The 26,094-nt window shown below is 32.1% G+C and overlaps 1 protein-coding gene across 3 annotated transcripts; it reads right to left on the reverse strand.

Annotated features, from left to right (window-relative positions):
* Window positions 1-4,910: 4,910 nt before the first annotated feature.
* Window positions 4,911-26,094, reverse strand: LOC127277173 (elongation of very long chain fatty acids protein 1-like). Of its 3 annotated transcripts, none has more exons than XM_051298047.1 (7): window positions 26,077-26,094; window positions 22,744-23,256; window positions 21,631-21,821; window positions 21,281-21,361; window positions 20,459-20,621; window positions 20,101-20,240; window positions 4,911-5,392 (listed from the first exon to the last, which is right to left on the reverse strand). In XM_051298047.1, exons 2-7 carry the CDS (start codon window positions 22,787-22,789, stop codon window positions 5,228-5,230), a joined length of 786 nt encoding a protein of 261 aa, XP_051154004.1. In that variant the 5' UTR covers window positions 22,790-23,256; window positions 26,077-26,094; the 3' UTR covers window positions 4,911-5,227. The 3 variants fall into 3 exon arrangements, with proteins under 3 accessions (XP_051154004.1, XP_051154005.1, XP_051154006.1); XM_051298048.1 differs by lacking the exon at window positions 26,077-26,094 and adding an exon at window positions 25,881-25,897; XM_051298049.1 differs by lacking the exons at window positions 22,744-23,256; window positions 26,077-26,094 and adding an exon at window positions 22,022-22,158.

Genomic DNA, 26,094 nt, shown 5'->3' on the forward strand with positions numbered 1-26,094 from the left:
AGAGAGGACGCTGTTTAGTGACGCTTTCGAGTCTGACTCGTCAGCCATTTTACTCTCATTCTCATCCTAATGTTCGTAGAGTCAAGTTGTGTTCTATTCTTTTTCGTGAAAATAATTAAAATTATAAAAATGAGAAGAGGCGTCACCGTCAAATAGACGGTGAGTCCCAATAAATTAATTAGGAGTCATTTCCTTCAGAATCGATCTTATTATTATTAAAGTATAATTCAATAAATAAAATATAAATCTTGTCTTTCGTCCTTCTGCCATTATTTAACTTTTACTAAAATTTAAAGTGAATATTAATAAATAGTGTTATTGTTATAAATTTTGTCTAATTAATGGTGTCTATTGCTGCTGTAAAGTATCAATGGAATTCCAGAGCTGATTTTAGTTTTTCCTAATTAGAACTATAAAATTTATTTGTCGGCTTATTTAACTATTTTTTTAAGTTTACTTATTTTCCATAAAATAACATGGCGTCTTGGCAAAATTAATAATTAAAACATGTAGATAGCATTGTCTTGAAAATATAATAATAAATAATTTAAATGTAAAATAAATTTAAAGAATTACAAAAAAAAGAAGAAAAATTTGCTGTTTCAGATATTTTTCATTCTTTATTAAATGGAAAATATTTTAGATGACAAGTATCGACTATATGAACATTTCTTGATAAAATATCCGTTTTTCTGTGTATGTGTATAAGTGTGTGGATATATCGATGTCAAAGAAAGTCTTTTGATGTTGACCATTTATATGAGAAATATCGACTTAGAAGATTCTTTTTCTCACATTGGCAATGGTGGACATGTGAAAACTTCAAAAGTTGTCCTCGAGAGGTCTTCAACGTTTTCCACGCTTAACACGCGGTTATATAAAAGGAATTTACTGGGGAAATAGATTCGCGGTCTATTTATTTCTCAAGACATTTTTTTTTCTTATTCGCAACCTATATTTTTTTTGCAAACGTAAAAAAAAATTTGTTTTAATGTAATTAAAATTTTCCATTTTATTTGATAAATGATTTTATATTCTAAGGAACAGAAAAAAAAATGTTTGAAAGAATGATAAACAAATAATGAGATAAATTATAGAAGGGAGAGTTTGAAAAAAAGGAATATTAGAGGAGAATACGAAATAGGGAGAATAATGTCGTTATTATAAGTAGCTAGATGGTGGGTAATATTTTATAGGTTAGATGTTCGTAGACTTTGAATGTCTTTGCGGACGTTAAGTGACTCCGAGTGGAAGTCAGATAACGGTTTATTGCCGCTAACTTCGGACACTCCAGTGTGTCTCCGCACGCGCGCCATTCCACCATGACAGAAACTTCGGAATACTGCAAAGACAGATAGGAGATAGAATAAATTTCTCAAAGCCCTTGTTTTGTAAGATCTAACTACATTATTCTACTATTTTATCTCGCTTTTTCAAATCCATCTTATCTTAATTTCATTTATTACATCCCAACTTCAAAAAACTTGACAGGATTTTTCTTAGCGAAGTAAAAAGTTTTTCGTTTTAAATTTGCTGTCTCTTGTACAAAAAAAAGAGAATGAAAATTCAGTTGCCCCTTCTCATTCGTCAAAAATATTAACACCGCTATATAAAAAAATTCTATATTTTTGCCTCTTTGGAAATTAGTCGAAAAATCAAACCCAAATCTACTTTTCCGAAAGAGGAGTATAAATATTTGTATTGATATGGTTTAAAATAGTTTAGAAGAAAAATTAAAAATAATTTTTAATATATTTTTATTATTAAATTAATTATGCTTAAAACTGATATTTCAATAAAAAACAGTTTTATAAAATCTCAATCATTGTATATGAAAATTATATTTCTTGTATGTAACAGATTGAAATAAAAATGTAAATGTCATGAGAATCCAACAATCAAAAGTTTCATTTTAATGTTGATCAAGAAACTTTTCTCATTCAAGTTTTGGGAACAAAAACTAAAATCTGCATTCATTGCCAGAGTTTACTGGAACGAGTGGAACACATTTTTTAATATTCTGTAGAGTAATAGTTTCTTAGTTTATGAGCATAAAAAATACAAATAGTTTTTGCTGACCTAGGCATGTAAATGGCTTTTATTATCATCATAACAGTAATACATGTCAGTAATGGATACCCTGTCTGCTTTATTACATTTTCCAATGTTGTCCACTGACGTTTATTTTCCTGAACATGCATGTTACATTACAATTTTATTTCATCATATATATATATAATATATAGATATTGTTCTACAATTTTCCATATATAAAATATTTAACGTTATCTCTCAACCTAAAATTGAAGCAAATATTGACAGTATTTTTTCTATTTTGCTGAAATCGCAAATATTTCTACAAATAAGAATAATTTAAAAGTTTATCAAATAAAAATGTATTTAAAATTCATTGAAATATTTTAAATTTGTTGAAGCGGTTTTTGGAATTATATTTATACCTGCGCCTCGGGCTGTTTGTTTACATTAAAGTACAAAGCCGTAGGGATTATAATAGTACGTGAAAATCTCAAAGATAATTCAATCAGTTGCAATTCGCGTCTTGACCTGTTCAGATATAGCCACAGTGTAAAATTTTTAATTTTCAAAAATAATTCAATCAGTTGTAATTCGTGTCTTGACCTGTTAAGATGTAGTCAGACTGTAAAATTTTTAATTTTCGAAGATAATTCAATCAGTTGCAATTTGTGTCTTCACCTGTTAAGATGTAGTCAGACTGTAAAATTTTTAAAATATAAATTAGTAAATTTCTTGTTCCGTGAGTGTTTTAAATTTTTAAAGCAGATCACATTGTCTAAAACGAAGTCCAAGATGAAACATCGATCGCCAATTGAAGACTACAAAAAAGGTTAGTGATAATATTTTATATGTATTAATTTATTTATATTGATTTCTTTATTTATTATAATTTTTTTTTCTGAAAAATTCCGTTCAAATAATATTTAGAAATTTTTTTTATATACGTTCTTATAAAATTTTTTTTTCAACAATGCCATGAATGAGTTAGCATCATCAAATGCAGTTTTACCTCGGTGCTAAAATTAGCATATAGGATTAGTGCGCGTTCCAGGGTTTAAGTCGACGTGCATGGCGGCATACCGATAAGACTTTATTAACGTCCACAAGAGTATTTGTCCACATCCAGTCCCACAGTCTATACTTACCAGGATACGATCATGTGCAATTGAGCTTTTTAAGCTTTTTCTTGCGAGCCATTGTAAAACACCTCTCTCGAGTAATAATTAAGGTCAATTTTAAAAAATGACAAAATTGTTAGACGCATATGAGTATATCAGTATGGGAATATAAATTTTTTATGATCCCTTTTAAAACGAGTATTAAAAAAAAATAATGAAACAATTTCCCCCCTCGATAGATTATCTGTAAAATTTAGAGTTATTTTTTTTGAAAATATTAAAAATTTATATTAATTTTTTTTCGAAAATGTATATAGAAATTAATAATTTTTTAAGGGAGCCTCTATATGTATGTTTCCAAACATATTCCAAACGATAAACAATTGAATTTTTAAAAAAATATTTAATCTCAAATAGTTTAGTTAAAGAAGAAGATAGAATTAAAAAAGGAAAATTATTGACAGTAAAAGTGAAATTCAAAGTTTTAAAAATGTAAGGTATTTTCAGTACAGTAGTTTGAAATTATAAAACAAGTTTCCTGTTAATCTAAAATGTATTGTAACACCAAAGTTTAAAGCTGAGAACGTATGAAACATGTATTTAATAATTAATGCTGGATATTCCTCGATGGGGGGGAAAAACATTCTTTAATTCATAGTCATAAAATATGAATCGAAGTGAGAAACGCGTTAGTCATGGTTCATTGCTCGCAAAACGTGTGTCCTATTCGTTAAAAATACCTCTTTTCGTAAAAAATTAATCACATTTTTTTCTATATCTAAACAAAATTGATTTTATCATTTATTTCTCTAGAGGATTTTCTCAACAGAAAAAATTTTCACGTCTTAGGGATAGGAATATAATTTTAAAAATTTACTCTTCTTTTCTATTTTAGCGGAATATTTTCTTTAATTATTATTTTTAAGAAACGAATTTGAAATATTAGGTTAAATGTGCGAAACTGAATTGTAGTTACTTTCGAAGCGTTTATATATTCCTCCATCTCCTATTTTTAGAGAAGCTGCACTAGTTCTCCATTTCTACATTTTTGAATAATAATTAATATTTACTTACTAATATATCACTGCATTTAACAAAACTTTTCCACTGTGCAACCCTTTTACGCGAAGTAAAAGTGGCGTCACGCCGGATACAGGATTTACACGCATGGACTTGCTAATCCTTAGTTATGGCAGCTAAGGATCAAATCTAATACTTTTTCATCAAATGTAGAAAATATTTATTAGCTGCAATAGCTAAATGATTTTTCTCCATGTATTTTGTGTCTACGCGCAAATATTAAATATGGTGTCTGGAGTCGTATAATTGACTCGCTGACGTTGTCGAGTACTTTTTCCACTTGGGATATTAAAATGGTAATCTCTCCCCCAATACTTCATACGACTTGCTGTTCAGGTAATCGTGTAAAATTTATAAACCCGAGTCTCCTATTACGTTCAGTATGTACGATATTGCCATAGGACGTGTAATTGGTTGCTTAAATACTGCTGGCATCTGCTTCGAACGGCAATGGTTACCCATTCCTGCATTTGCCGAATACAATTTATATATGAAATTTTAATTCCGCGAATGCCAAATCTAGTTGTTCAGTGTGAAGTCTAATTCCAAAATCTTTTGTTTCCATCAGCAAAACTATATAATATATTTCGAATGTTTTTTTTCTAAAAATTCTGAAATAAAAACATTGTTATTTTTCAAAATTTATAAAGGAAAGGAAATAATTAAATTGATACATATTATACTTAGATCGTTTATATATAAGGGTGCAAAGAAGAATAATGAAATCTTACATGATGTTTCGATAAATTTACTGTTAAGAAAGTACAAAATAGTCTAGTTCTTTTTACACAGAAACATCCGTGAGTGATGAAACAATAAACATTACTTTTTTATCTTAAATAAGTTTTGTGAAGGATACGTGAGATCGATTTTTAGTCTCACTTTCTGTCCCATTGTGGATGATAGGAAACGATGGAAATTAAGTTGTCACCATCCTCCGCTGTTATTCTTATTTTATTATATTTTATATTTCTTTATTCTGCAATAATTTCTTATACTAATTTTTTCTTCAAATAAGCTTTCTTATAAAAGTCCCAAAAATTGTAGAAAATAATAAGAACATGAAACATGTACAAACATGCTAAAGGTTTACGACGTGGCTCGCAGGACGGCATTAGAGCCTGAGTTGTGTGAATAATTATGATTACAAACTGCATCTGAAATGAAACAAAACACGTGAGTTTAGAAATTATTTTCATAATTGTATTTTTGCTAATTTATTCATTAATTAGAATAGCAATATTTACGGATTTTAGAAAAAGTTTTCGATTTTTTAGTTTTTCGAAATAATCCATGCGGGATACCGACAAAGTCTTAACCTAGAAGTCTCAAGCGGATGCTGAGCTACACTCAAATAAATTTATGAAAAATTTTCGAAAAATTAAATTTTCGAGACAATCGTTCGGGAATACCACCAATAAAATAGGGAAAAAGTTTCGAACAAAAAATGTATGGCGCACTTTTTGATTGGTACAGCGGATGCTGAGCTACTCAAAAATATTTTGGAAAAATTTTCGAAAAAATAAATTTGCGATGTAATCGATCAGGATTACCACCAAAGTAGTTAGAAGAAAGTTCTGAACGAAAAATGTATGGCGCACTTTATGATTGGTCCAGCGGATGCTAAGCTACACTCAAATAAATTTATGAAAAATTTTCGAAAAATTAAATTTTCGAGATAATCGTTCAGGAATACCACCAATAAAATAGGGAAAAAGTTTCGAACAAAAAATGTATGGCGCACTTTTTGATTGGTCCAGCGGATGCTGAGCTAAACAAGAAAAAAAATTCGGAAAAATTTCGAAAAATTAAATTCGCGAGAAAATCGTTTGAGAATACAACCAAAAAAATAGTTAAAAAGTTCCGAACAAAAAATGTATAACGCACTTTTTGATTGGTCCAGCGTATGCTGAGCTACACTTAAAATATTCAGGAGATAAATTTTAGAAAAATAAAATTTGTTAGATAATGACTCGGGAATAATGCCACAAAATTGAGCAAAAAGTCTCGAACAAAAAATGTATGGCGCACTTTTTGATTGGTCCAGCGGATGCTGAGCTGGGCTAAAAAACAAATTCGGAAATTTTTCGAAAAATTAAATTCGCGAGATAATCGTTCGGGAATACCGCCAAATTCTTTAGCAAAAAGTAGCGAACAAAAAATGTATAGCGCACTTTTTGATTGGTAAAGCGGATGCTGAGCTAAGCTAGAAAACAAATTCGGGAAAAATTTCAAAAAATTAAATTCGCGAGATAATCGTTCGGAAATACCACCAAAAAATAGGCAAAAAGTTCGGAACATCAAATGTATAGCGCACTTTTTGATTGGTCCAGCGGATGCTAAACTACGCTTAAAAAAATCGGGAGAGAAATTTTAGAAAAATAAAATTTGCTAGATAATGACTCGGGAATAATGCCAAAAAATTGAGCAAAAAGTCTCGAACAAAAAATGTATGGCAAACTTTTTGATTGGTCCAGCGGATGCTGAGCTAAGCTAGAAAACAAATTCGGAAATTTTTCAAAAATTAAATTCGCGAGATATTCGTTCAAGAATACCGCCAAATACTTTAGCAAAAAGTAGCGAACAAAAAATGTATGGCGCACTTTTTGATTGGTCCAGCGGATGCTGAGCTAAAATAGAAAACAAATTCGGGAAAAATTTCGAAAAATTATATTCGCGAGATAATCGTTCGGGAATACCACCAAAAAATAGGCAAAAAGTTCTGAACATCAAATGTATAGCGCAGTTTTTGATTGGTCCAGCGGATGCTGAGCTGCACTCCAAAATGTTTTGGAAAAATTTTCAAAAATTAAATTTGCGAGATAATCGATCGGGAATACCGCCAAAGTCTTAACCCGGGAGTCTGGAACAAAAAATGTATGGCGCACTTTTTAATAGGTCCAGCGGATTCTGAGCCACACTCAGATAAATTTTTTAAAAAATTTCGAAAAATTAAAGTTGAGAGATAATTGATCAGGAATACCGCCAAAGTCTTAACCCGGGAGTCTCGAACAAAAAATGTATGGCGCACTTTTTGATTGGTCCAGCGGATGCTGAGCTGAGCTAAAAAACAAATTCGGAAATTTTTCGAAAAATTAAATTCGTGAGATAATCGTTCGGGAATACCACCAAATTCTTTAGCAAAAAGTAGCGAACAAAAAATGTATGGCGCACTTTTTGATTGGTCCAGCGGATGCTGAGCTACACTGAAATAAATTAATGAAAAATTTTCGAAAAATTAAATTCTCTAGATAATCGTTCGGGAATACCGCCAAATTCTTTAGCAAAAAGTAGCGAACAAAAAATGTATAGCGCACTTTTTGATTGGTAAAGCGGATGCTGAGCTAAGCTAGAAAACAAATTCGGGAAAAATTTCGAAAAATTAAATTCGCGAGATAATCGTTCGGGAATACCACCAAAAAATAGGCAAAAAGTTCCGAACATCAAATGTATAGCGCACTTTTTGATTGGTCCAGCGGATGCTGAGCTGAGCTAAAAAATAAATTCGGAAATTTTTCGAAAAATTAAATTCGCGAGATAATCGTTCGGGAATACCGCCAAATTCTTTAGCAAAAAGTAGCGAACAAAAAATGTATGGCGCACTTTTTGATTGGTCCAGCGGATGCTGAGCTAAGCTAGAAATCAAATTCGGAAAAAATTTCGAAAAATTAAATTCTCGAGATAATCGTTCGGGAATACCGCCAAATTCTTTAGCAAAAAGTAGCGAACAAAAAATGTATGGCGCACTTTTTGATTGGTCCAGCGGACGCTGAGCTACACTCAAAAATATTTTGGAAAAATTTTCGAAAAATTAAAATTGCGAGATAATCGTTCGGGAATACCGCCATAGTGATTAGAAGAAAGTTCTGAACAAAAAATGTATGGCGCACTTTTTGATTGGTCCAGCGGATGCTGAGCTAAGCTAGAAATCAAATTCGGAAAAAATTTCGAAAAATTAAATTCTCGAGATAATCGTTCGGGAATACCGCCAAATTCTTTAGCAAAAAGTAGCGAACAAAAAATGTATGGCGCACTTTTTGATTGGTCCAGCGGACGCTGAGCTACACTCAAAAATATTTTGGAAAAATTTTCGAAAAATTAAAATTGCGAGATAATCGTTCGGGAATACCGCCATAGTGATTAGAAGAAAGTTCTGAACAAAAAATGTATGGCGCACTTTTTGATTGGTCCAGCGGATGCTGAGCTAAGCTAGAAAACAAATTCGGAAAAAATTTCGAAAAATTAAATTCGCGAGATAATCGTTCGGGAATACCACCAAAAAAATAGTCAAAAAGTTCCGAAGAAAAAATGTATGGCGCACTTTTTGATTGGTCCAGCGGATGCTGAGCTGCACTCCAAAATATTTTGGAAAAATTTTCGAAAAATTAAATTTGCGAGATAATCGATCGGGAATACCGCCAAAGTCTTAACCCGGGAGTCTCGAACAAAAAATGTATGGGGCACTTTTTGATAGGTCCAGCGGATTCTGAGCCACACTCAGATAAATTTTTTAAAAAATTTCGAAAAATTAAAGTTGAGAGATAATTGATCAGGAATACCGCCAAAGTCTTAACCCGGGAGTCTCGAACAAAAAATGTATGGCGCACTTTTTGATTGGTCCAGCGGATGCTGAGCTACACTCAGATAAATTTTTTTAAAATTTTCGAAAAATTAAATTCACGATATAATTGTTCGGTAATACCGCCAAAGTAGTTAGAAGAAAGTTCTGAACAAAAAATGTATGGCGCACTTTTTGATTGGTCCAGCGGATGCTGAGCTGCACTCCAAAATATTTTGGAAAAATTTTCGAAAAATTAAATTTGCGAGATAATCGATCGGGAATACAGCCAAAGTCTTAACCCGGGAGTCTCGAACAAGAAATGTATGGGGCACTTTTTGATAGGTCCAGCGGATTCTGAGCCACACTCAGATAAATTTTTTAAAAAATTTCGAAAAATTAAAGTTGAGAGATAATTGATCAGGAATACCGCCAAAGTCTTAACCCGGGAGTCTCGAACAAAAAATGTATGGCGCACTTTTTGATTTGTCCAGCGGATGCTGAGCTACACTCAGATAAATTTTTTAAAAATTTTCGAAAAATTAAATTCACGACATAATTGTTCGGTAATACCGCCAAAGTAGTTAGAAGAAAGTTCTGAACAAAAAATGTATGGCGCACTTTTTGATTGGTCCAGCGGATGCTGAGCTGCACTCCAAAATATTTTGGAAAAATTTTCGAAAAATTAAATTTGGGAGATAATCGATCGGGAATACCGCCAAAGCCTTAACCCGGGAGAATCGAACAAAAAACGTATGGTGCACTTTTTGATTGGTCCAGCGGATGCTGAGCTGCACTCCAAAATATTTTGGAAAAATTTTCGAAAAATTAAAGTTGAGAGATAATTGATCAGGAATACCGCCAAAGTCTTAACCCGGGAGTCTCGAACAAAAAATGTATGGCGCACTTTTTGATTTGTCCAGCGGATGCTGAGCTACACTCAGATAAATTTTTTAAAAATTTCGAAAAATTAAATTCACGACATAATTGTTCGGTAATACCGCCAAAGTAGTTAGAAGAAAGTTCTGAACAAAAAATGTATGGCGCACTTTTTGATTGGTCCAGCGGATGCTGAGCTGCACTCCAAAATATTTTGGAAAAATTTTCGAAAAATTAAAGTTGAGAGATAATTGATCAGGAATACCGCCAAAGTCTTAACCCGGGAGTCTCGAACAAAAAATGTATGGCGCACTTTTTGATTGGTCCAGCGGATGCTGAGCTGCACTCCAAAATATTTTGGAAAAATTTTCGAAAAATTAAATTTGCGAGATAATCGATCGGGAATACCGCCAAAGTCTTAACCCGGGAGTCTCGAACAAAAAATGTATGGTGCACTTTTTGATTGGTCCAGCGGATGCTGAGCTACACTCAAAAATATTTTGGAAAAATTTTCGAAAAATTAAATTTGCGAGATAATCGTTCGGGAATACCGCCAAATTCTTAACCTGGGAGTCTCGAACAAAAAATGTATGGCGCACTTTTTGATTGGTCAAGCGGATGCTGAGCTAAGCTAAAAAACAAATTAGGGAAAAATTTCGAAAAATTAAATTCGCGAGATAATCGTTCGGGAATACCACCAAAAAAATAGGCAAAAAGTTCCGAACAGCAAATGTATAGCGCACTTTTTGATTGGTCCAGCGGATGCTGAGCTACACTCACTAAAACTGGGAAAAAAATTAGGAAAAAAAAAATTTGCCAGATAATGACTCAAGAATAATGCCGAAAAATTGAGCAAAAAGTCTCGAACAAAAAATGTATGGCGCACTTTTTGATTGGTCCAGCGGATGCTGAGCTACACTCAGATAAATTTTTTAAAAAATTTCGAAAAATTAAATTTGCGAGATAATTGGTCGGGAATACCGCCAAAGTTTTAACCCGGGAGTCTCGAACAAAAAATGTATGGCGCACTTTTTGATTTGTCCAGCGGATGCTGAGCTACACTCAGATAAATTTTTTAAAAATTTTCGAAAAATTAAATTCACGACATAATTGTTCGGTAATACCGCCAAAGTAGTTAGAAGAAAGTTCTGAACAAAAAATATATGGCGCACTTTTTGATTGGTCCAGCGGATGCTGAGCTGCACTCCAAAATATTTTGGAAAAATTTTCGAAAAATTAAAGTTGAGAGATAATTGATCAGGAATACCGCCAAAGTCTTAACCCGGGAGTCTCGAACAAAAAATGTATGGCGCACTTTTTGATTGGTCCAGCGGATGCTGAGCTGCACTCCAAAATATTTTGGAAAAATTTTCGAAAAATTAAATTTGCGAGATAATCGATCGGGAATACCGCCAAAGTCTTAACCCGGGAGTCTCGAACAAAAAATGTATGGTGCACTTTTTGATTGGTCCAGCGGATGCTGAGCTACACTCAAAAATATTTTGGAAAAATTTTCGAAAAATTAAATTTGCGAGATAATCGTTCGGGAATACCGCCAAATTCTTAACCTGGGAGTCTCGAACAAAAAATGTATGGCGCACTTTTTGATTGGTCAAGCGGATGCTGAGCTAAGCTAAAAAACAAATTAGGGAAAAATTTCGAAAAATTAAATTCGCGAGATAATCGTTCGGGAATACCACCAAAAAAATAGGCAAAAAGTTCCGAACAGCAAATGTATAGCGCACTTTTTGATTGGTCCAGCGGATGCTGAGCTACACTCACTAAAACTGGGAAAAAAATTTCGAAAAAAAAAATTTGCCAGATAATGACTCGGGAATAATGCCAAAAAATTGAGCAAGAAGTCTGGAACAAAAAATGTATGGCTCACTTTTTGATTGGTCCAGCGGATTCTGAGCCACACTCAGATACATTTTTTAAAAAATTTCGAAAAATTAAAGTTGAGAGATAATTGATCAGGAATACCGCCAAAGTCTTAACCCGGGAGTCTCGAACAAAAAATGTATGGCGCACTTTTTGATTGGTCCAGCGGATGCTGAGCTACACTCAGATAAATTTTTTAAAAATTTTCGAAAAATTAAATTCACGACATAATTGTTCGGTAATACCGCCAAAGTAGTTAGAAGAAAGTTCTGAACAAAAAATGTATGGCGCACTTTTTGATTGGTCCAGCGGATGCTGAGCTGCACTCCAAAATATTTTGGAAAAATTTTCGAAAAATTAAATTCGCGAGATAATCGATCGGGAATACCGCCAAAGTCTTAACCCGGGAGTCTCGAACAAAAAATGTATGGGGCACTTTTTGATAGGTCCAGCGGATTCTGAGCCACACTCAGATAAATTTTTTAAAAAATTTCGAAAAATTAAAGTTGAGAGATAATTGATCAGGAATACCGCCAAAGTCTTAACCCGGGAGTCTCGAACAAAAAATGTATGGCGCACTTTTTGATTGGTCCAGCGGATGCTGAGCTGCACTCCAAAATATTTTGGAAAAATTTTCGAAAAATTAAATTTGGGAGATAATCGATCGGGAATACCGCCAAAGTCTTAACCCGGGAGTCTCGAACAAAAAATGTATGGTGCACTTTTTGATTGGTCCAGCGGATGCTGAGCTGCACTCCAAAATATTTTGGAAAAATTTTCGAAAAATTAAATTTGCGAGATAATCGATCGGGAATACCGCCAAAGTCTTAACCCGGGAGTCTCGAACAAAAAATGTATGGCGCACTTTTTGATTTGTCCAGCGGATGCTGAGCTACACTCAGATAAATTTTTTAAAAATTTTCGAAAAATTAAATTCACGACATAATTGTTCGGTAATACCGCCAAAGTAGTTAGAAGAAAGTTCTGAACAAAAAATGTATGGCGCACTTTTTGATTGGTCCAGCGGATGCTGAGCTGCACTCCAAAATATTTTGGAAAAATTTTCGAAAAATTAAATTTGCGAGATAATCGATCGGGAATACCGCCAAAGTCTTAACCCGGGAGTCTCGAACAAAAAATGTATGGTGCACTTTTTGATTGGTCCAGCGGATGCTGAGCTGCACTCCAAAATATTTTGGAAAAATTTTCGAAAAATTAAATTTGCGAGATAATCGATCGGGAATACCGCCAAAGTCTTAACCCGGGAGTCTCGAACAAAAAATGTATGGGGCACTTTTTGATAGGTCCAGCGGATTCTGAGCCACACTCAGATAAATTTTTTAAAAAATTTCGAAAAATTAAAGTTAAGAGATAATTGATCAGGAATACCGCCAAAGTCTTAACCCGGGAGTCTCGAACAAAAAATGTATGGCGCACTTTTTGATTTGTCCAGCGGATGCTGAGCTACACTCAGATAAATTTTTTAAAAATTTTCGAAAAATTAAATTCACGACATAATTGTTCGGTAATACCGCCAAAGTAGTTAGAAGAAAGTTCTGAACAAAAAATGTATGGCGCACTTTTTGATTGGTCCAGCGGATGCTGAGCTGCACTCCAAAATATTTTGGAAAAATTTTCGAAAAATTAAAGTTGAGAGATAATTGATCAGGAATACCGCCAAAGTCTTAACCCGGGAGTCTCGAACAAAAAATGTATGGCGCACTTTTTGATTGGTCCAGCGGATGCTGAGCTGCACTCCAAAATATTTTGGAAAAATTTTCGAAAAATTAAATTTGCAAGATAATCGATCGGGAATACCGCCAAAGTCTTAACCCGGGAGTCTCGAACAAAAAATGTATGGTGCACTTTTTGATAGGTCCAGCGGATTCTGAGCCACACTCAGATAAATTTTTTAAAAAATTTCGAAAAATTAAAGTTGAGAGATAATTGATCAGGAATACCGCCAAAGTCTTAACCCGGGAGTCTCGAACAAAAAATGTATGGCGCACTTTTTGATTGGTCCAGCGGATGCTGAGCTACACTCAGATAAATTTTTTTAAAATTTTCGAAAAATTAAATTCACGACATAATTGTTCGGTAATACCGCCAAAGTAGTTAGAAGAAAGTTCTGAACAAAAAATGTATGGCGCACTTTTTGATTGGTCCAGCGGATGCTGAGCTGCACTCCAAAATATTTTGGAAAAATTTTCGAAAAATTAAATTTGCGAGATAATCGATCGGGAATACCGCCAAAGTCTTAACTCGGGAGTCTCGAACAAGAAATGTATGGGGCACTTTTTGATAGGTCCTGCGGATTCTGAGCCACACTCAGATAAATTTTTTAAAAAATTTCGAAAAATTAAAGTTGAGAGATAATTGATCAGGAATACCGCCAAAGTCTTAACCCGGGAGTCTCGAACAAAAAATGTATGGCGCACTTTTTGATTTGTCCAGCGGATGCTGAGCTACACTCAGATAAATTTTTTAAAAATTTTCGAAAAATTAAATTCACGACATAATTGTTCGGTAATACCGCCAAAGTAGTTAGAAGAAAGTTCTGAACAAAAAATGTATGGCGCACTTTTTGATTGGTCCAGCGGATGCTGAGCTGCACTCCAAAATATTTTGGAAAAATTTTCGAAAAATTAAATTTGCGAGATAATCGATCGGGAATACCGCCAAAGTCTTAACCCGGGAGTCTCGAACAAAAAATGTATGGTGCACTTTTTGATTGGTCCAGCGGATGCTGAGCTGCACTCCAAAATATTTTGGAAAAATTTTCGAAAAATTAAATTTGGGAGATAATCGATCGGGAATACCGCCAAAGTCTTAACCCGGGAGTCTCGAACAAAAAATGTATGGTGCACTTTTTGATTGGTCCAGCGGATGCTGAGCTGCACTCCAAAATATTTTGGAAAAATTTTCGAAAAATTAAATTTGCGAGATAATCGATCGGGAATACCGCCAAAGTCTTAACCCGGGAGTCTCGAACAAAAAATGTATGGCGCACTTTTTGATTTGTCCAGCGGATGCTGAGCTACACTCAGATAAATTTTTTAAAAATTTTCGAAAAATTAAATTCACGACATAATTGTTCGGTAATACCGCCAAAGTAGTTAGAAGAAAGTTCTGAACAAAAAATGTATGGCGCACTTTTTGATTGGTCCAGCGGATGCTGAGCTGCACTCCAAAATATTTTGGAAAAATTTTCGAAAAATTAAATTTGCGAGATAATCGATCGGGAATACCGCCAAAGTCTTAACCCGGGAGTCTCGAACAAAAAATGTATGGGGCACTTTTTGATAGGTCCAGCGGATTCTGAGCCACACTCAGATAAATTTTTTAAAAAATTTCGAAAAATTAAAGTTAAGAGATAATTGATCAGGAATACCGCCAAAGTCTTAACCCGGGAGTCTCGAACAAAAAATGTATGGCGCACTTTTTGATTTGTCCAGCGGATGCTGAGCTACACTCAGATAAATTTTTTAAAAATTTTCGAAAAATTAAATTCACGACATAATTGTTCGGTAATACCGCCAAAGTAGTTAGAAGAAAGTTCTGAACAAAAAATGTATGGCGCACTTTTTGATTGGTCCAGCGGATGCTGAGCTGCACTCCAAAATATTTTGGAAAAATTTTCGAAAAATTAAAGTTGAGAGATAATTGATCAGGAATACCGCCAAAGTCTTAACCCGGGAGTCTCGAACAAAAAATGTATGGCGCACTTTTTGATTGGTCCAGCGGATGCTGAGCTGCACTCCAAAATATTTTGGAAAAATTTTCGAAAAATTAAATTTGCAAGATAATCGATCGGGAATACCGCCAAAGTCTTAACCCGGGAGTCTCGAACAAAAAATGTATGGTGCACTTTTTGATAGGTCCAGCGGATTCTGAGCCACACTCAGATAAATTTTTTAAAAAATTTCGAAAAATTAAAGTTGAGAGATAATTGATCAGGAATACCGCCAAAGTCTTAACCCGGGAGTCTCGAACAAAAAATGTATGGCGCACTTTTTGATTGGTCCAGCGGATGCTGAGCTACACTCAGATAAATTTTTTTAAAATTTTCGAAAAATTAAATTCACGACATAATTGTTCGGTAATACCGCCAAAGTAGTTAGAAGAAAGTTCTGAACAAAAAATGTATGGCGCACTTTTTGATTGGTCCAGCGGATGCTGAGCTGCACTCCAAAATATTTTGGAAAAATTTTCGAAAAATTAAATTTGCGAGATAATCGATCGGGAATACCGCCAAAGTCTTAACTCGGGAGTCTCGAACAAGAAATGTATGGGGCACTTTTTGATAGGTCCTGCGGATTCTGAGCCACACTCAGATAAATTTTTTAAAAAATTTCGAAAAATTAAAGTTGAGAGATAATTGATCAGGAATACCGCCAAAGTCTTAACCCGGGAGTCTCGAACAAAAAATGTATGGCGCACTTTTTGATTTGTCCAGCGGATGCTGAGCTACACTCAGATAAATTTTTTAAAAATTTTCGAAAAATTAAATTCACGACATAATTGTTCGGTAATACCGCCAAAGTAGTTAGAAGAAAGTTCTGAACAAAAAATGTATGGCGCACTTTTTGATTGGTCCAGCGGATGCTGAGCTGCACTCCAAAATATTTTGGAAAAATTTTCGAAAAATTAAATTTGCGAGATAATCGATCGGGAATACCGCCAAAGTCTTAACCCGGGAGTCTCGAACAAAAAATGTATGGTGCACTTTTTGATTGGTCCAGCGGATGCTGAGCTGCACTCCAAAATATTTTGGAAAAATTTTCGAAAAATTAAATTTGCGAGATAATCGATCGGGAATACCGCCAAAGTCTTAACCCGGGAGTCTCGAACAAAAAATGTATGGGGCACTTTTTGATAGGTCCAGCGGATTCTGAGCCACACTCAGATAAATTTTTTAAAAAATTTCGAAAAATTAAAGTTGAGAGATAATTGATCAGGAATACCGCCAAAGTCTTAACCCGGGAGTCTCGAACAAAAAATGTATGGCGCACTTTTTGATTTGTCCAGCGGATGCTGAGCTACACTCAGATAAATTTTTTAAAAATTTTCGAAAAATTAAATTCACGACATAATTGTTCGGTAATACCGCCAAAGTAGTTAGAAGAAAGTTCTGAACAAAAAATGTATGGCGCACTTTTTGATTGGTCCAGCGGATGCTGAGCTGCACTCCAAAATATTTTGGAAAAATTTTCGAAAAATTAAATTTGCGAGATAATCGATCGGGAATACCGCCAAAGTCTTAACCCGGGAGTCTCGAACAAAAAATGTATGGTGCACTTTTTGATTGGTCCAGCGGATGCTGAGCTGCACTCCAAAATATTTTGGAAAAATTTTCGAAAAATTAAATTTGGGAGATAATCGATCGGGAATACCGCCAAAGTCTTAACCCGGGAGTCTCGAACAAAAAATGTATGGTGCACTTTTTGATTGGTCCAGCGGATGCTGAGCTGCACTCCAAAATATTTTGGAAAAATTTTCGAAAAATTAAATTTGCGAGATAATCGATCGGGAATACCGCCAAAGTCTTAACCCGGGAGTCTCGAACAAAAAATGTATGGCGCACTTTTTGATTGGTCCAGCGGATGCTGAGCTGCACTCCAAAATATTTTGGAAAAATTTTCGAAAAATTAAATTTGCAAGATAATCGATCGGGAATACCGCCAAAGTCTTAACCCGGGAGTCTCGAACAAAAAATGTATGGTGCACTTTTTGATAGGTCCAGCGGATTCTGAGCCACACTCAGATAAATTTTTTAAAAAATTTCGAAAAATTAAATTTGGGAGATAATCGATCGGGAATACCGCCAAAGTCTTAACCCGGGAGTCTCGAACAAAAAATGTATGGTGCACTTTTTGATTGGTCCAGCGGATGCTGAGCTACACTAGAAAACAAATTTGAAAAAATTTAGAAAAATTAAATTTTCGAGATAATCGTTCAAGAATACCGCCAGAGTCTTTAGCAAAAAGTAGCGAACAGAAAATGTATGGCGCTCTTTTTGATTGGTCCAGCGGATGCTGAGCTACACTAGAAAACAAATTTGGAAAAATTTAGAAAAATTAAATTTTCGAGATAATCGTTCAAGAATACCGCCAAAGTCTTTAGCAAAAAGTAGCGAACAAAAAATGTATGGCGCACTTTTTGATTGGTCCAGCGGATGCTGAGCTACACTCAGATAAATTTTTTAAAAAATTTCGAAGAATTAAATTTGCGAGATAATTGGTTGGGAATACCGCCAAAGTCTTAACCCAGGAGTCTCGAACAAAAAATGTATGGCGCACTTTTTGATTGGTCCAGCGGATGCTGAGCTACACTCAAATAAATTTCGGAAAAATTTTCAAAAAATTAAATTCGCCAGATAATCGTTCGGGAATACCGCCATAGTGATTACAAGAAAGTTCTGAACAAAAAATGTATGGCGCACTTTTTGATTGGTCCAGAGGATGCTGAGCTACGCTTAAAAAAACCGGGAGAGAAATTTCCGAAAATTAAAATTCGCGAGATAATCGTTCGGGATTACCACCAAAAAAATAGTCAAAAAGTTCCGAGGAAAAAATGTATGGCGCACTTTTTGATTGGTCCAGCGGATGCTGAGCTACACTTAAAATATTCGGGAGATAAATTTTAGAAAAATAAAATTTGCGAGATAATGACTCGGGAATAATGCCAAATACTTTAGCAAAAAGTAGCGAACAAAAAATGTATGGCGCACTTTTTGATGGGTCCAGCGGATGCTGAGCTAAGCTAGAAAACAAATTCGGGAAAAATTTCGAAAAATTAAATTCGCGAGATAATCGTTCGGGAATACCGCCAAATTCTTTAGCAAAAAGTAGCGAACAAATAATGTATGGCGCACTTTTTGATTGGTCCAGCGGATGCTGAGCTAAGCTAGAAAACAAATTCGGAAATTTTTCGAAAAATTAAATTCGCGAGATAATCGTTCGGGAATACCACCAAAAAAATAGTCAAAAAGTTCCGAAGAAAAAATGTATGGCGCACTTTTTGATTAGTCCAGCGGATGCTGAGCTACACTTAAAATATTCGGGAGATAAATTTTAGAAAAATAAAATTTGCGAGATAATGACTCGGGAATAATGCCAAAAAATTGAGCAAAAAGTCTCGAACAAAAAATCTATGGCGCACTTTTTGATTGGTCCAGCGGATGCTGAGCTACACTCAAATATATTTCTAAAAAATTCTCTAAAAAATAAATTTGCAAGATAATTGTTCGGGAATACCACCAAAGTAAGCAAGTTTACATTTATTTCCCTGCTAATTTGCTTTATTAGTTCCTGTTTCTTTAACCTAGCATGCATTTAAGTCCACTATCTTGCGGCTAATCGGAACAAAGCGTGATAAATCTCTGGTATTGTTGAAGTACAACCCTCGTTTTTTTTCATTTTATTGCCCAGTCCATCTGCTAGTTTTCGTTTCGCTAACATTGTATGCGTGCCGTGAGTGCGAAAGAACTCAGCTTAACGATAAGAAAATCTGCATTTTTCTTTGACTTGGTACACGAGTTGTCGGTATAACCTAGGTCACGCACTAATCTTTGATAACGCGAGGGTCACTCTCCACTTCATTCAACATGGCTCCCACTTTTTAGTCACTCAGTTCTATTTAAATATAAAGTCTTGTAATTATTCAAGAAATATGTTGCTCGTTTAATAATTAGTATGAAAATTTAATTGAATATCTTGTGTTTATTATATATGGAAACAGATAGCAGGTAATGTGTTTAATTTTCAATTAGGATTAATTTGCAGATAGGGCATTTGAAAAATTATACTTTTGCACTCAGGAGAAAATTATTAGTCCTTATTTTAAAACTACGTTTGCAATTCTATTTTACTTAATTTACACTTATAAAATATATTCTAAAAATATTTATTTTAAAATTTTTACAGTCGCTTTAGTTTTTCTCTATTGAAAAATTATTCTCAAATCACAAATATTCGTCCAAAACCTTTTTGACCATAAAGATGAAACAACCTCGTTTTTTTTAATTAAATAATTCAACGACCAAGAATTTTTTTTTTATTATTTCCTCGACGATATTGACGGAACGATTTATCGGATTACGCGCTCGTTTAATTTCAAGCTGGTGCTTTTGCTCTTTTGCGCTTACAAAAGACGCAGGGAAAATAGTTTTTGCTATGGGGAAAAATTGAAAGAGAAATGTAAAAGTAAAAAAATGATAGTAGCATACATATAGTTAGAGATGAGATTCGAAGATCCAAGGATTTTCCCTCAAACATTTCACACATATACACACACACATTTTCGATTTTCATTGGACATTTTTCCTCGCTTTCTCTAAGCCAACTGACCGACAGGCAATTTCAATATTCAGTTTACAAAATCTTATTTGCCTTTTGCTATATGTTATTTTACAAATTTTGTCAATAGTTTTCACCAGAGGTAAATTGTATCAAAATATATAAATAATTTTATGTTAAAAAAAAAAATAAACTGATGAGAAATAAAATATTAGAGAAATTAAGTTTTTAATTAATTTTCGATACTAACCATTTGTAAAATTGTTAGATAAGGCTTGAATGGATTGAGCCGCTTTTGTATTTTTGGACCCAAGGCAGCAAGGAGGTAGTAAGTGTACATTATCACATGCACCAGACAATTAGGCATCATGACGAAGGTCCACATACCTCCTATAATCAGTTGAATAGTTTCAAGTCAACAACTATGAAAGTTACTCACAAACTTCTTGGATCACTCTGACATTAAACTATTAATTGGAGAACAAAACTTTCTCATCTATTCAAAATTTTCCTCACAAATTAATTTAATATATTTCAAGCAAATTATATATATATATATATATATATAGGCATAAGACAATGTTAAAAAAAAATTGATATTTAATCACCTGGTGCGTATTTACAGACAACCCATGCTAAAATAGCTGTTGCAGCGTGATGATAAACATGAAGAAACGTACATTGATTGTATTTCTTCCGAAGAATAAAAATAATTGTATCTCCCAATTCGGCAATTTTTAATAACAATACTCGCCAAACCCACTTAGTCATCTGAAAGTAGAAATTTTTGAAAATTATTGCTACTTCTCATATAGCACGTAAGCTTGCCGCAAGATTGTTGCAAGCTTCAAATGTTTCAACTGACCCAAGCTTGCATGGTAAGCTTGCCGAATGATTGCAATGTAAGATTACTGTAAGATTGCATTGTAAGGTTAGTGCAAGATTGCACAATAATCGCACGGTTGCTAAGTAAGCTTGCACAGTAAGCTTGTGGCAACCTTGCACTAACCTTGCTACAAGCTTACCGTGCAAGATTACTGAGCAATCTTACAGTAACCTTACAATGCAATCTTACAGTAACCTTACAATGCAATCTTGCAGTAATCTTACACTGCAATCTTTCGGTAAGCTTACCATGCAAGCTTGGTTCAGGTGGGACATTTGAAGCTTGCAGTAAGCTTGCCGCAAGCTTACGTGCTGTCAATGGTTAATGAATGTTGTATATTTCATTACTCCAAGTAATAATAATAATAAAAATAAAAGCTAATGAGAAATAAAAACCACTAAAACTAGTAAAAAGCAATTATGAAAAATATTAAAATGAAGTTTTTTTTTAAATAGTGGTAGGTGTATATAATTTATTCTATCATAATTTTCTATTTAAAATAGTAAACCGCGTTTTCAACAGCGCATTAATAATAAAAACTCACGTTAAGTGGTTCTGGACTGTTGGAAAAATCCACCGGCTCGCAACCCCAGGACAAGGACGTTGTAAATCCGGAAGTGAGTAACTAAAAATCGTAAAAAAAAATTTTTTTTTTTAAAGAAACGAGTAAACATGATAAATACACGAAAAAAAAAGAAAAAACAGTTTAAAAAAGCGCATTTTTTTAAAAAATTTTTTATCTTCATTATACATGGAAATTTAACATAATTTAAAATTATTTAAATATTTTTGTATTTAGAAACATTTTTGTTTTTAAATAGTGATTAAAATAATATTTAATAATTTTATTTTCTATCAATTTAATAAAATAAATTTTGAAAATGAAAATTATACCCCGTAAAAAATAGCAGCACTAGCTATTGCAACAACAACATTATAACCAATCATAATGTTGTGAAGTTTGTATGGCTCTCGATTTGCCATTAATCGAGGTCCTAGGTCCAAAACAAAGAGAAGATACCCCCCCACAATCAGTGCTATGGGAAGTGGACCAGACATGAGGGGCCAGTCAGCCACTCTCGGATCTGTAATTACAGTATAAGAAATCGTTTTTAGAAAATTTTTTCTTTTTTTTTTTTTAAATTTGTATCAGTAAAAAATTTATCTGACAATGAAAGAAACAAAAAATTAATTTGAAAAAGATAATTATTAAAAAAAAAATTATTTTTTACATAAAAAATAATTTTTTTTATTAAAAATAATTTTTTTATTATTAAATTCTAACCTCGATATCTAAAGATACGAAACTTGTTTTTTTTACATTTATAAAAAAAAAAACAAATGATTGAGATATAGAACAAGTATTGCGTGCAATAATACAATAGTTTTTAATTTAGTAATAACGTCCTTGTTTAAATGATGTTTGACAGGTTTTCAGGTATCTATTGTTATCGTACGCAAACGTTCAAAGCGATTATAAAAAAAAAATGTTAATATATGTAAATTTTTAATAATTTAACATATATAAATAATGTAATTCAAAATAAAAGCTATAATTTTCTTTTTTTCTTATATTCAGAAAAATATTTTCTTGATTCAAATAAATCTTTGATTAAAGAAAAATTTTTTTCTTCAATTTAAAGATTTATTTAATTAAAAATTTTTTTCATTCTAAAACTAAAAAAAAATATTAATAAAATTTTCTTTTCTATAAAATAATTTTTTCTTTAAGTTAAAGAAATTTTTTTTTTTAATCAAAGATATCTTTGAATCAAGGAAACATTTTTCATAGTGGACAATAATTTGTAAAATATACATTCAAATGAAATAGGGAGATAGAGACAGGGAGGGTGGGGGGGGGTATTGTGAAGTAGATGAGAGGCAATTGATAAGGGAAATTGAATTAATCAAGAGATTGAGGTGAATTGAAGGGACAATTTCTTTCATATAGAAAGAGATAAAGATAAAAAAAGAAAATTATAAATTTCATATTGAAAATCAACTTACCTGAAATTTCATCGACGAGAAAATGATACGTTTCAACGGGGCCCATTTTTTTTTTTTTTTTTTTTTCTCACGAATCACGAAGTGGAAAAAGAAAAAATTCGTCTATCAGATGAAAAAAAAAAGAAAAAAAAAATGATGTCGATGATGTAAGAGAAGACAAAACACACGTCGTGGAGGATTCGACCCGACCCCTCACGTCGTTGTCGAGAGCCGATCGGGGAATGACAAAGTGACAAGTTAACGGAAGCGGGAGCAGGTTGCAAACTCATACGTCATATAGGACCCGGTACGGGTGAAGATAAAGTGCAGCGCACAACGATCTTCCTATAGTTTTATCATTCAGTCGTGTCCACGAGTTCGATTTTCCAATATTTCGATCTTCCTCAAAATGCCTCATTTCATTACCTCTCTCTATTTTTTTTTCAATCTTTAAAAAAAAACACGCAAGTTTTATTCAAAACTTTGCCTTTTTTTTTATCTAATTAACGATTCATTGATGCTGGAAGTGGAAATCTAAAAAAAAATAAATTTTAAAATTATTATTCTTTACAATTGTTTTTCTATACTTTTTCTATATTGAAAGAGAAATACATATATTTTAGTAAATTATTAATATTTATTTTTGCATATATTTAATTTCATTACAAAACTAAATTTATTAACTTGCAAAAATATAATTTACGTTGTAAAATATATGAATCTTTATGGATTCATAGAAAAAAAAAAAAAAATAATTTAAAAGTAAAAAGAAAATTCAAATGTTCGTGCAAAACTGTTGTCTATTTTTAAAACAAAAATTTATGCATTTTAATAGATGGAACGTCAAGAAAATTTATTTAGAAACTTGTTATTTTATTTGCATTTTCATAAAAAAAAGTAATTTCGATATCTTTGTTTCCATTTGCATTTTTATTTTTCAATTCTTTAGAAAGCATTTTATTAAGAGCATTTGAACCTTCGTGACGTCACAAATCATGGCGCATGACACGTAAAATTTCTCAGGTATGTGAAAAACACAATTTTGAATATTTTTTAAAAAAACCTTTTGGAAAATGTTCAGAGAAACATAGACTATGTCTGTTATGTGCGAAAAATTCAAAATTTTGCGTATAAAACGTTTTTTAAACAATGCCTACATATAAGCAATTCGTGTATTTTTCCTTACTTGTGACAACCAACTTAAACATTGTTTAAAAAACATTTTATACGCAAAATTTTGAATTTTTCGCACATAACAGACATAGTCTATGTTTCCCTGAACATTTTCCAAAAGGTTTTTTTAAAAAATATTCAAAATTGTGTTTTTCACATACCTGAGAAGTTTGCGTGTCATGCGCCATGATTTGTGACCTTAACATTGTTTAAAAAACGTTTTAAACGCAAAATTTTGAATTTTCCGCACATAACAGACAGAGTCTATGTTATTCTGAACATTTTCCAAAAGGTTTTTTTAAAAAATATTCAAAATTGTGCTTTTCACATACCTGAGAAATTTTACGTGTCATGCGCCATGATTTGTGACGTCACGAAGGTTCAAATGCTCTTAACGTAAACTGGAAAAAAAAATTTAAATTCAAATAATCGATTACTTGACTATTATCAAATAAATATTTACTTAAACCAAATAAATATTTACTTGTAACAAATAATTTTTAAAAACAAATAATTTAATTAAATAAACTGTATATTTGAATCAAATAATTTTTTGAAATAAATATATTATACCATCTAAAATAATAATTATTTTAAAAGAAATAAATATTTATTTGATAATAGTCAAGTATAATTGTTTGAATTAAATAAATTTTTATTTCAGTTATAGATTTAAAAATTTGCATTTTACAAAATATGAATTATATAAATTTGATTTTTTTTTCTTAAATTTCAAAATTTTCTAAAATTGAATTTTTGTTTTTGGAAAATTTTTTTTGTCTTGTATTGAAATTTGTTTACTAAAGTTTTGAAAATGGTCATATGCAATGTACAAGTTTTGTAAACATATATATATATATATATGATGAGGTTGTATGAGAACCAACTACGTGTGATGAAGTAATCAAAGTTGCAACGTCACCGAGGTAATCGGTGTACGGAACTCTCAAATCATAGTCTGAAACGTGCAAAATGTAGTGAAATTATAGACTTCACAAAAAAGAAATTTTTCCCTCATAATAATTCATATATTTTGATTATATTTCAACTTTTTTTTCTTATTTTTATTTATCAAATCCTCCACTTTGTTAAAAAACATTTATTATCCAAACATTCGACATTAAATATTAAATTCTAAATGAAGTTTAAATAATGTATTTTATTAAAAATAGTTCAGTAAATTTTACAATTATTTAAAATTTTAGTTACTAAATGACTTCAGCCATTAATTAATTTTATAAACTATTAAAGAATTTAAACTAATAATTTTGCTATTTAGAAATTATTGATCCATAATGAAGACAAATATAATATAACATAATAATAATAATAATAATAATAATAATAATAATAATAATAATAATAAATAAAGTTATTTAGAAAAAATTTTGATAAAAGAAATTAAAATTTAAGCGAAAGCAAATATTGGTAAAATTTTATTTACACGTTATTTCTAATATTAGTCAACAAGTCATGTCTATCAGGATCAATTAAATCTTTGATGAATAAAGCGAGTGTTTATCGCGGAACTTTTTAACCACAAGAAACTTTTAATTATCAATGAATTATTAAAGAAAATAATTTTTTTTTAGCCTGCAACAATTTGTGAAATACAAATTTTATTTATAAAAAAAAAAAAAAAAAATCTTGATTTAGTCGATTACGATTTTTAGTGGAAAAAAAAAATTTATCAAAATTACACGGAATAACTACTAAAAAAAAAAAAAAAATTTTTTCTTTGATTCAAAAAAAAAAAAATGTCTTTGATTCAAAGAAACATTATTTCACTATTTCAACAAATTCTCTAATAAACAAAAATGTGTATTAAATAAATATTTCTAATTTGTCAATAAAAAAAAATTCTCCTAAAAAATAAATTATTCTAAAACAAAAATTTTCTAATTAAATTATATAAAAAAAAAACAAAATAGTGCAATAAATAAATTATTGAAGAAACAAAATAAGGAAAAAAGTAAACTTCTTACAAAAAAACCAAAGTTGAAAAAAACCGATAAAAAAAAAGAGATCAATCGATAGATTCTCGTTGAGGGTTTGTATTGTGAGAAATTTGGAAAAGGGAAATTTTTTTTGAATTTATTACTAAATTTTTAGAATTGAGAAAATTTTTTTTTTTTTTTAAATTTTTCAATAAATATTGTAATCGCGAATCACACAATTTACCGACTTGTTCCTTTAAAA

Source organism: Leptopilina boulardi, unplaced genomic scaffold, assembly GCF_019393585.1.
Source record: "Leptopilina boulardi isolate dan_hultmark-lab unplaced genomic scaffold, ZJU_Lbou_2.1 LbouV2_165, whole genome shotgun sequence".
Taxonomy (NCBI): Eukaryota; Metazoa; Arthropoda; class Insecta; order Hymenoptera; family Figitidae; genus Leptopilina; species Leptopilina boulardi.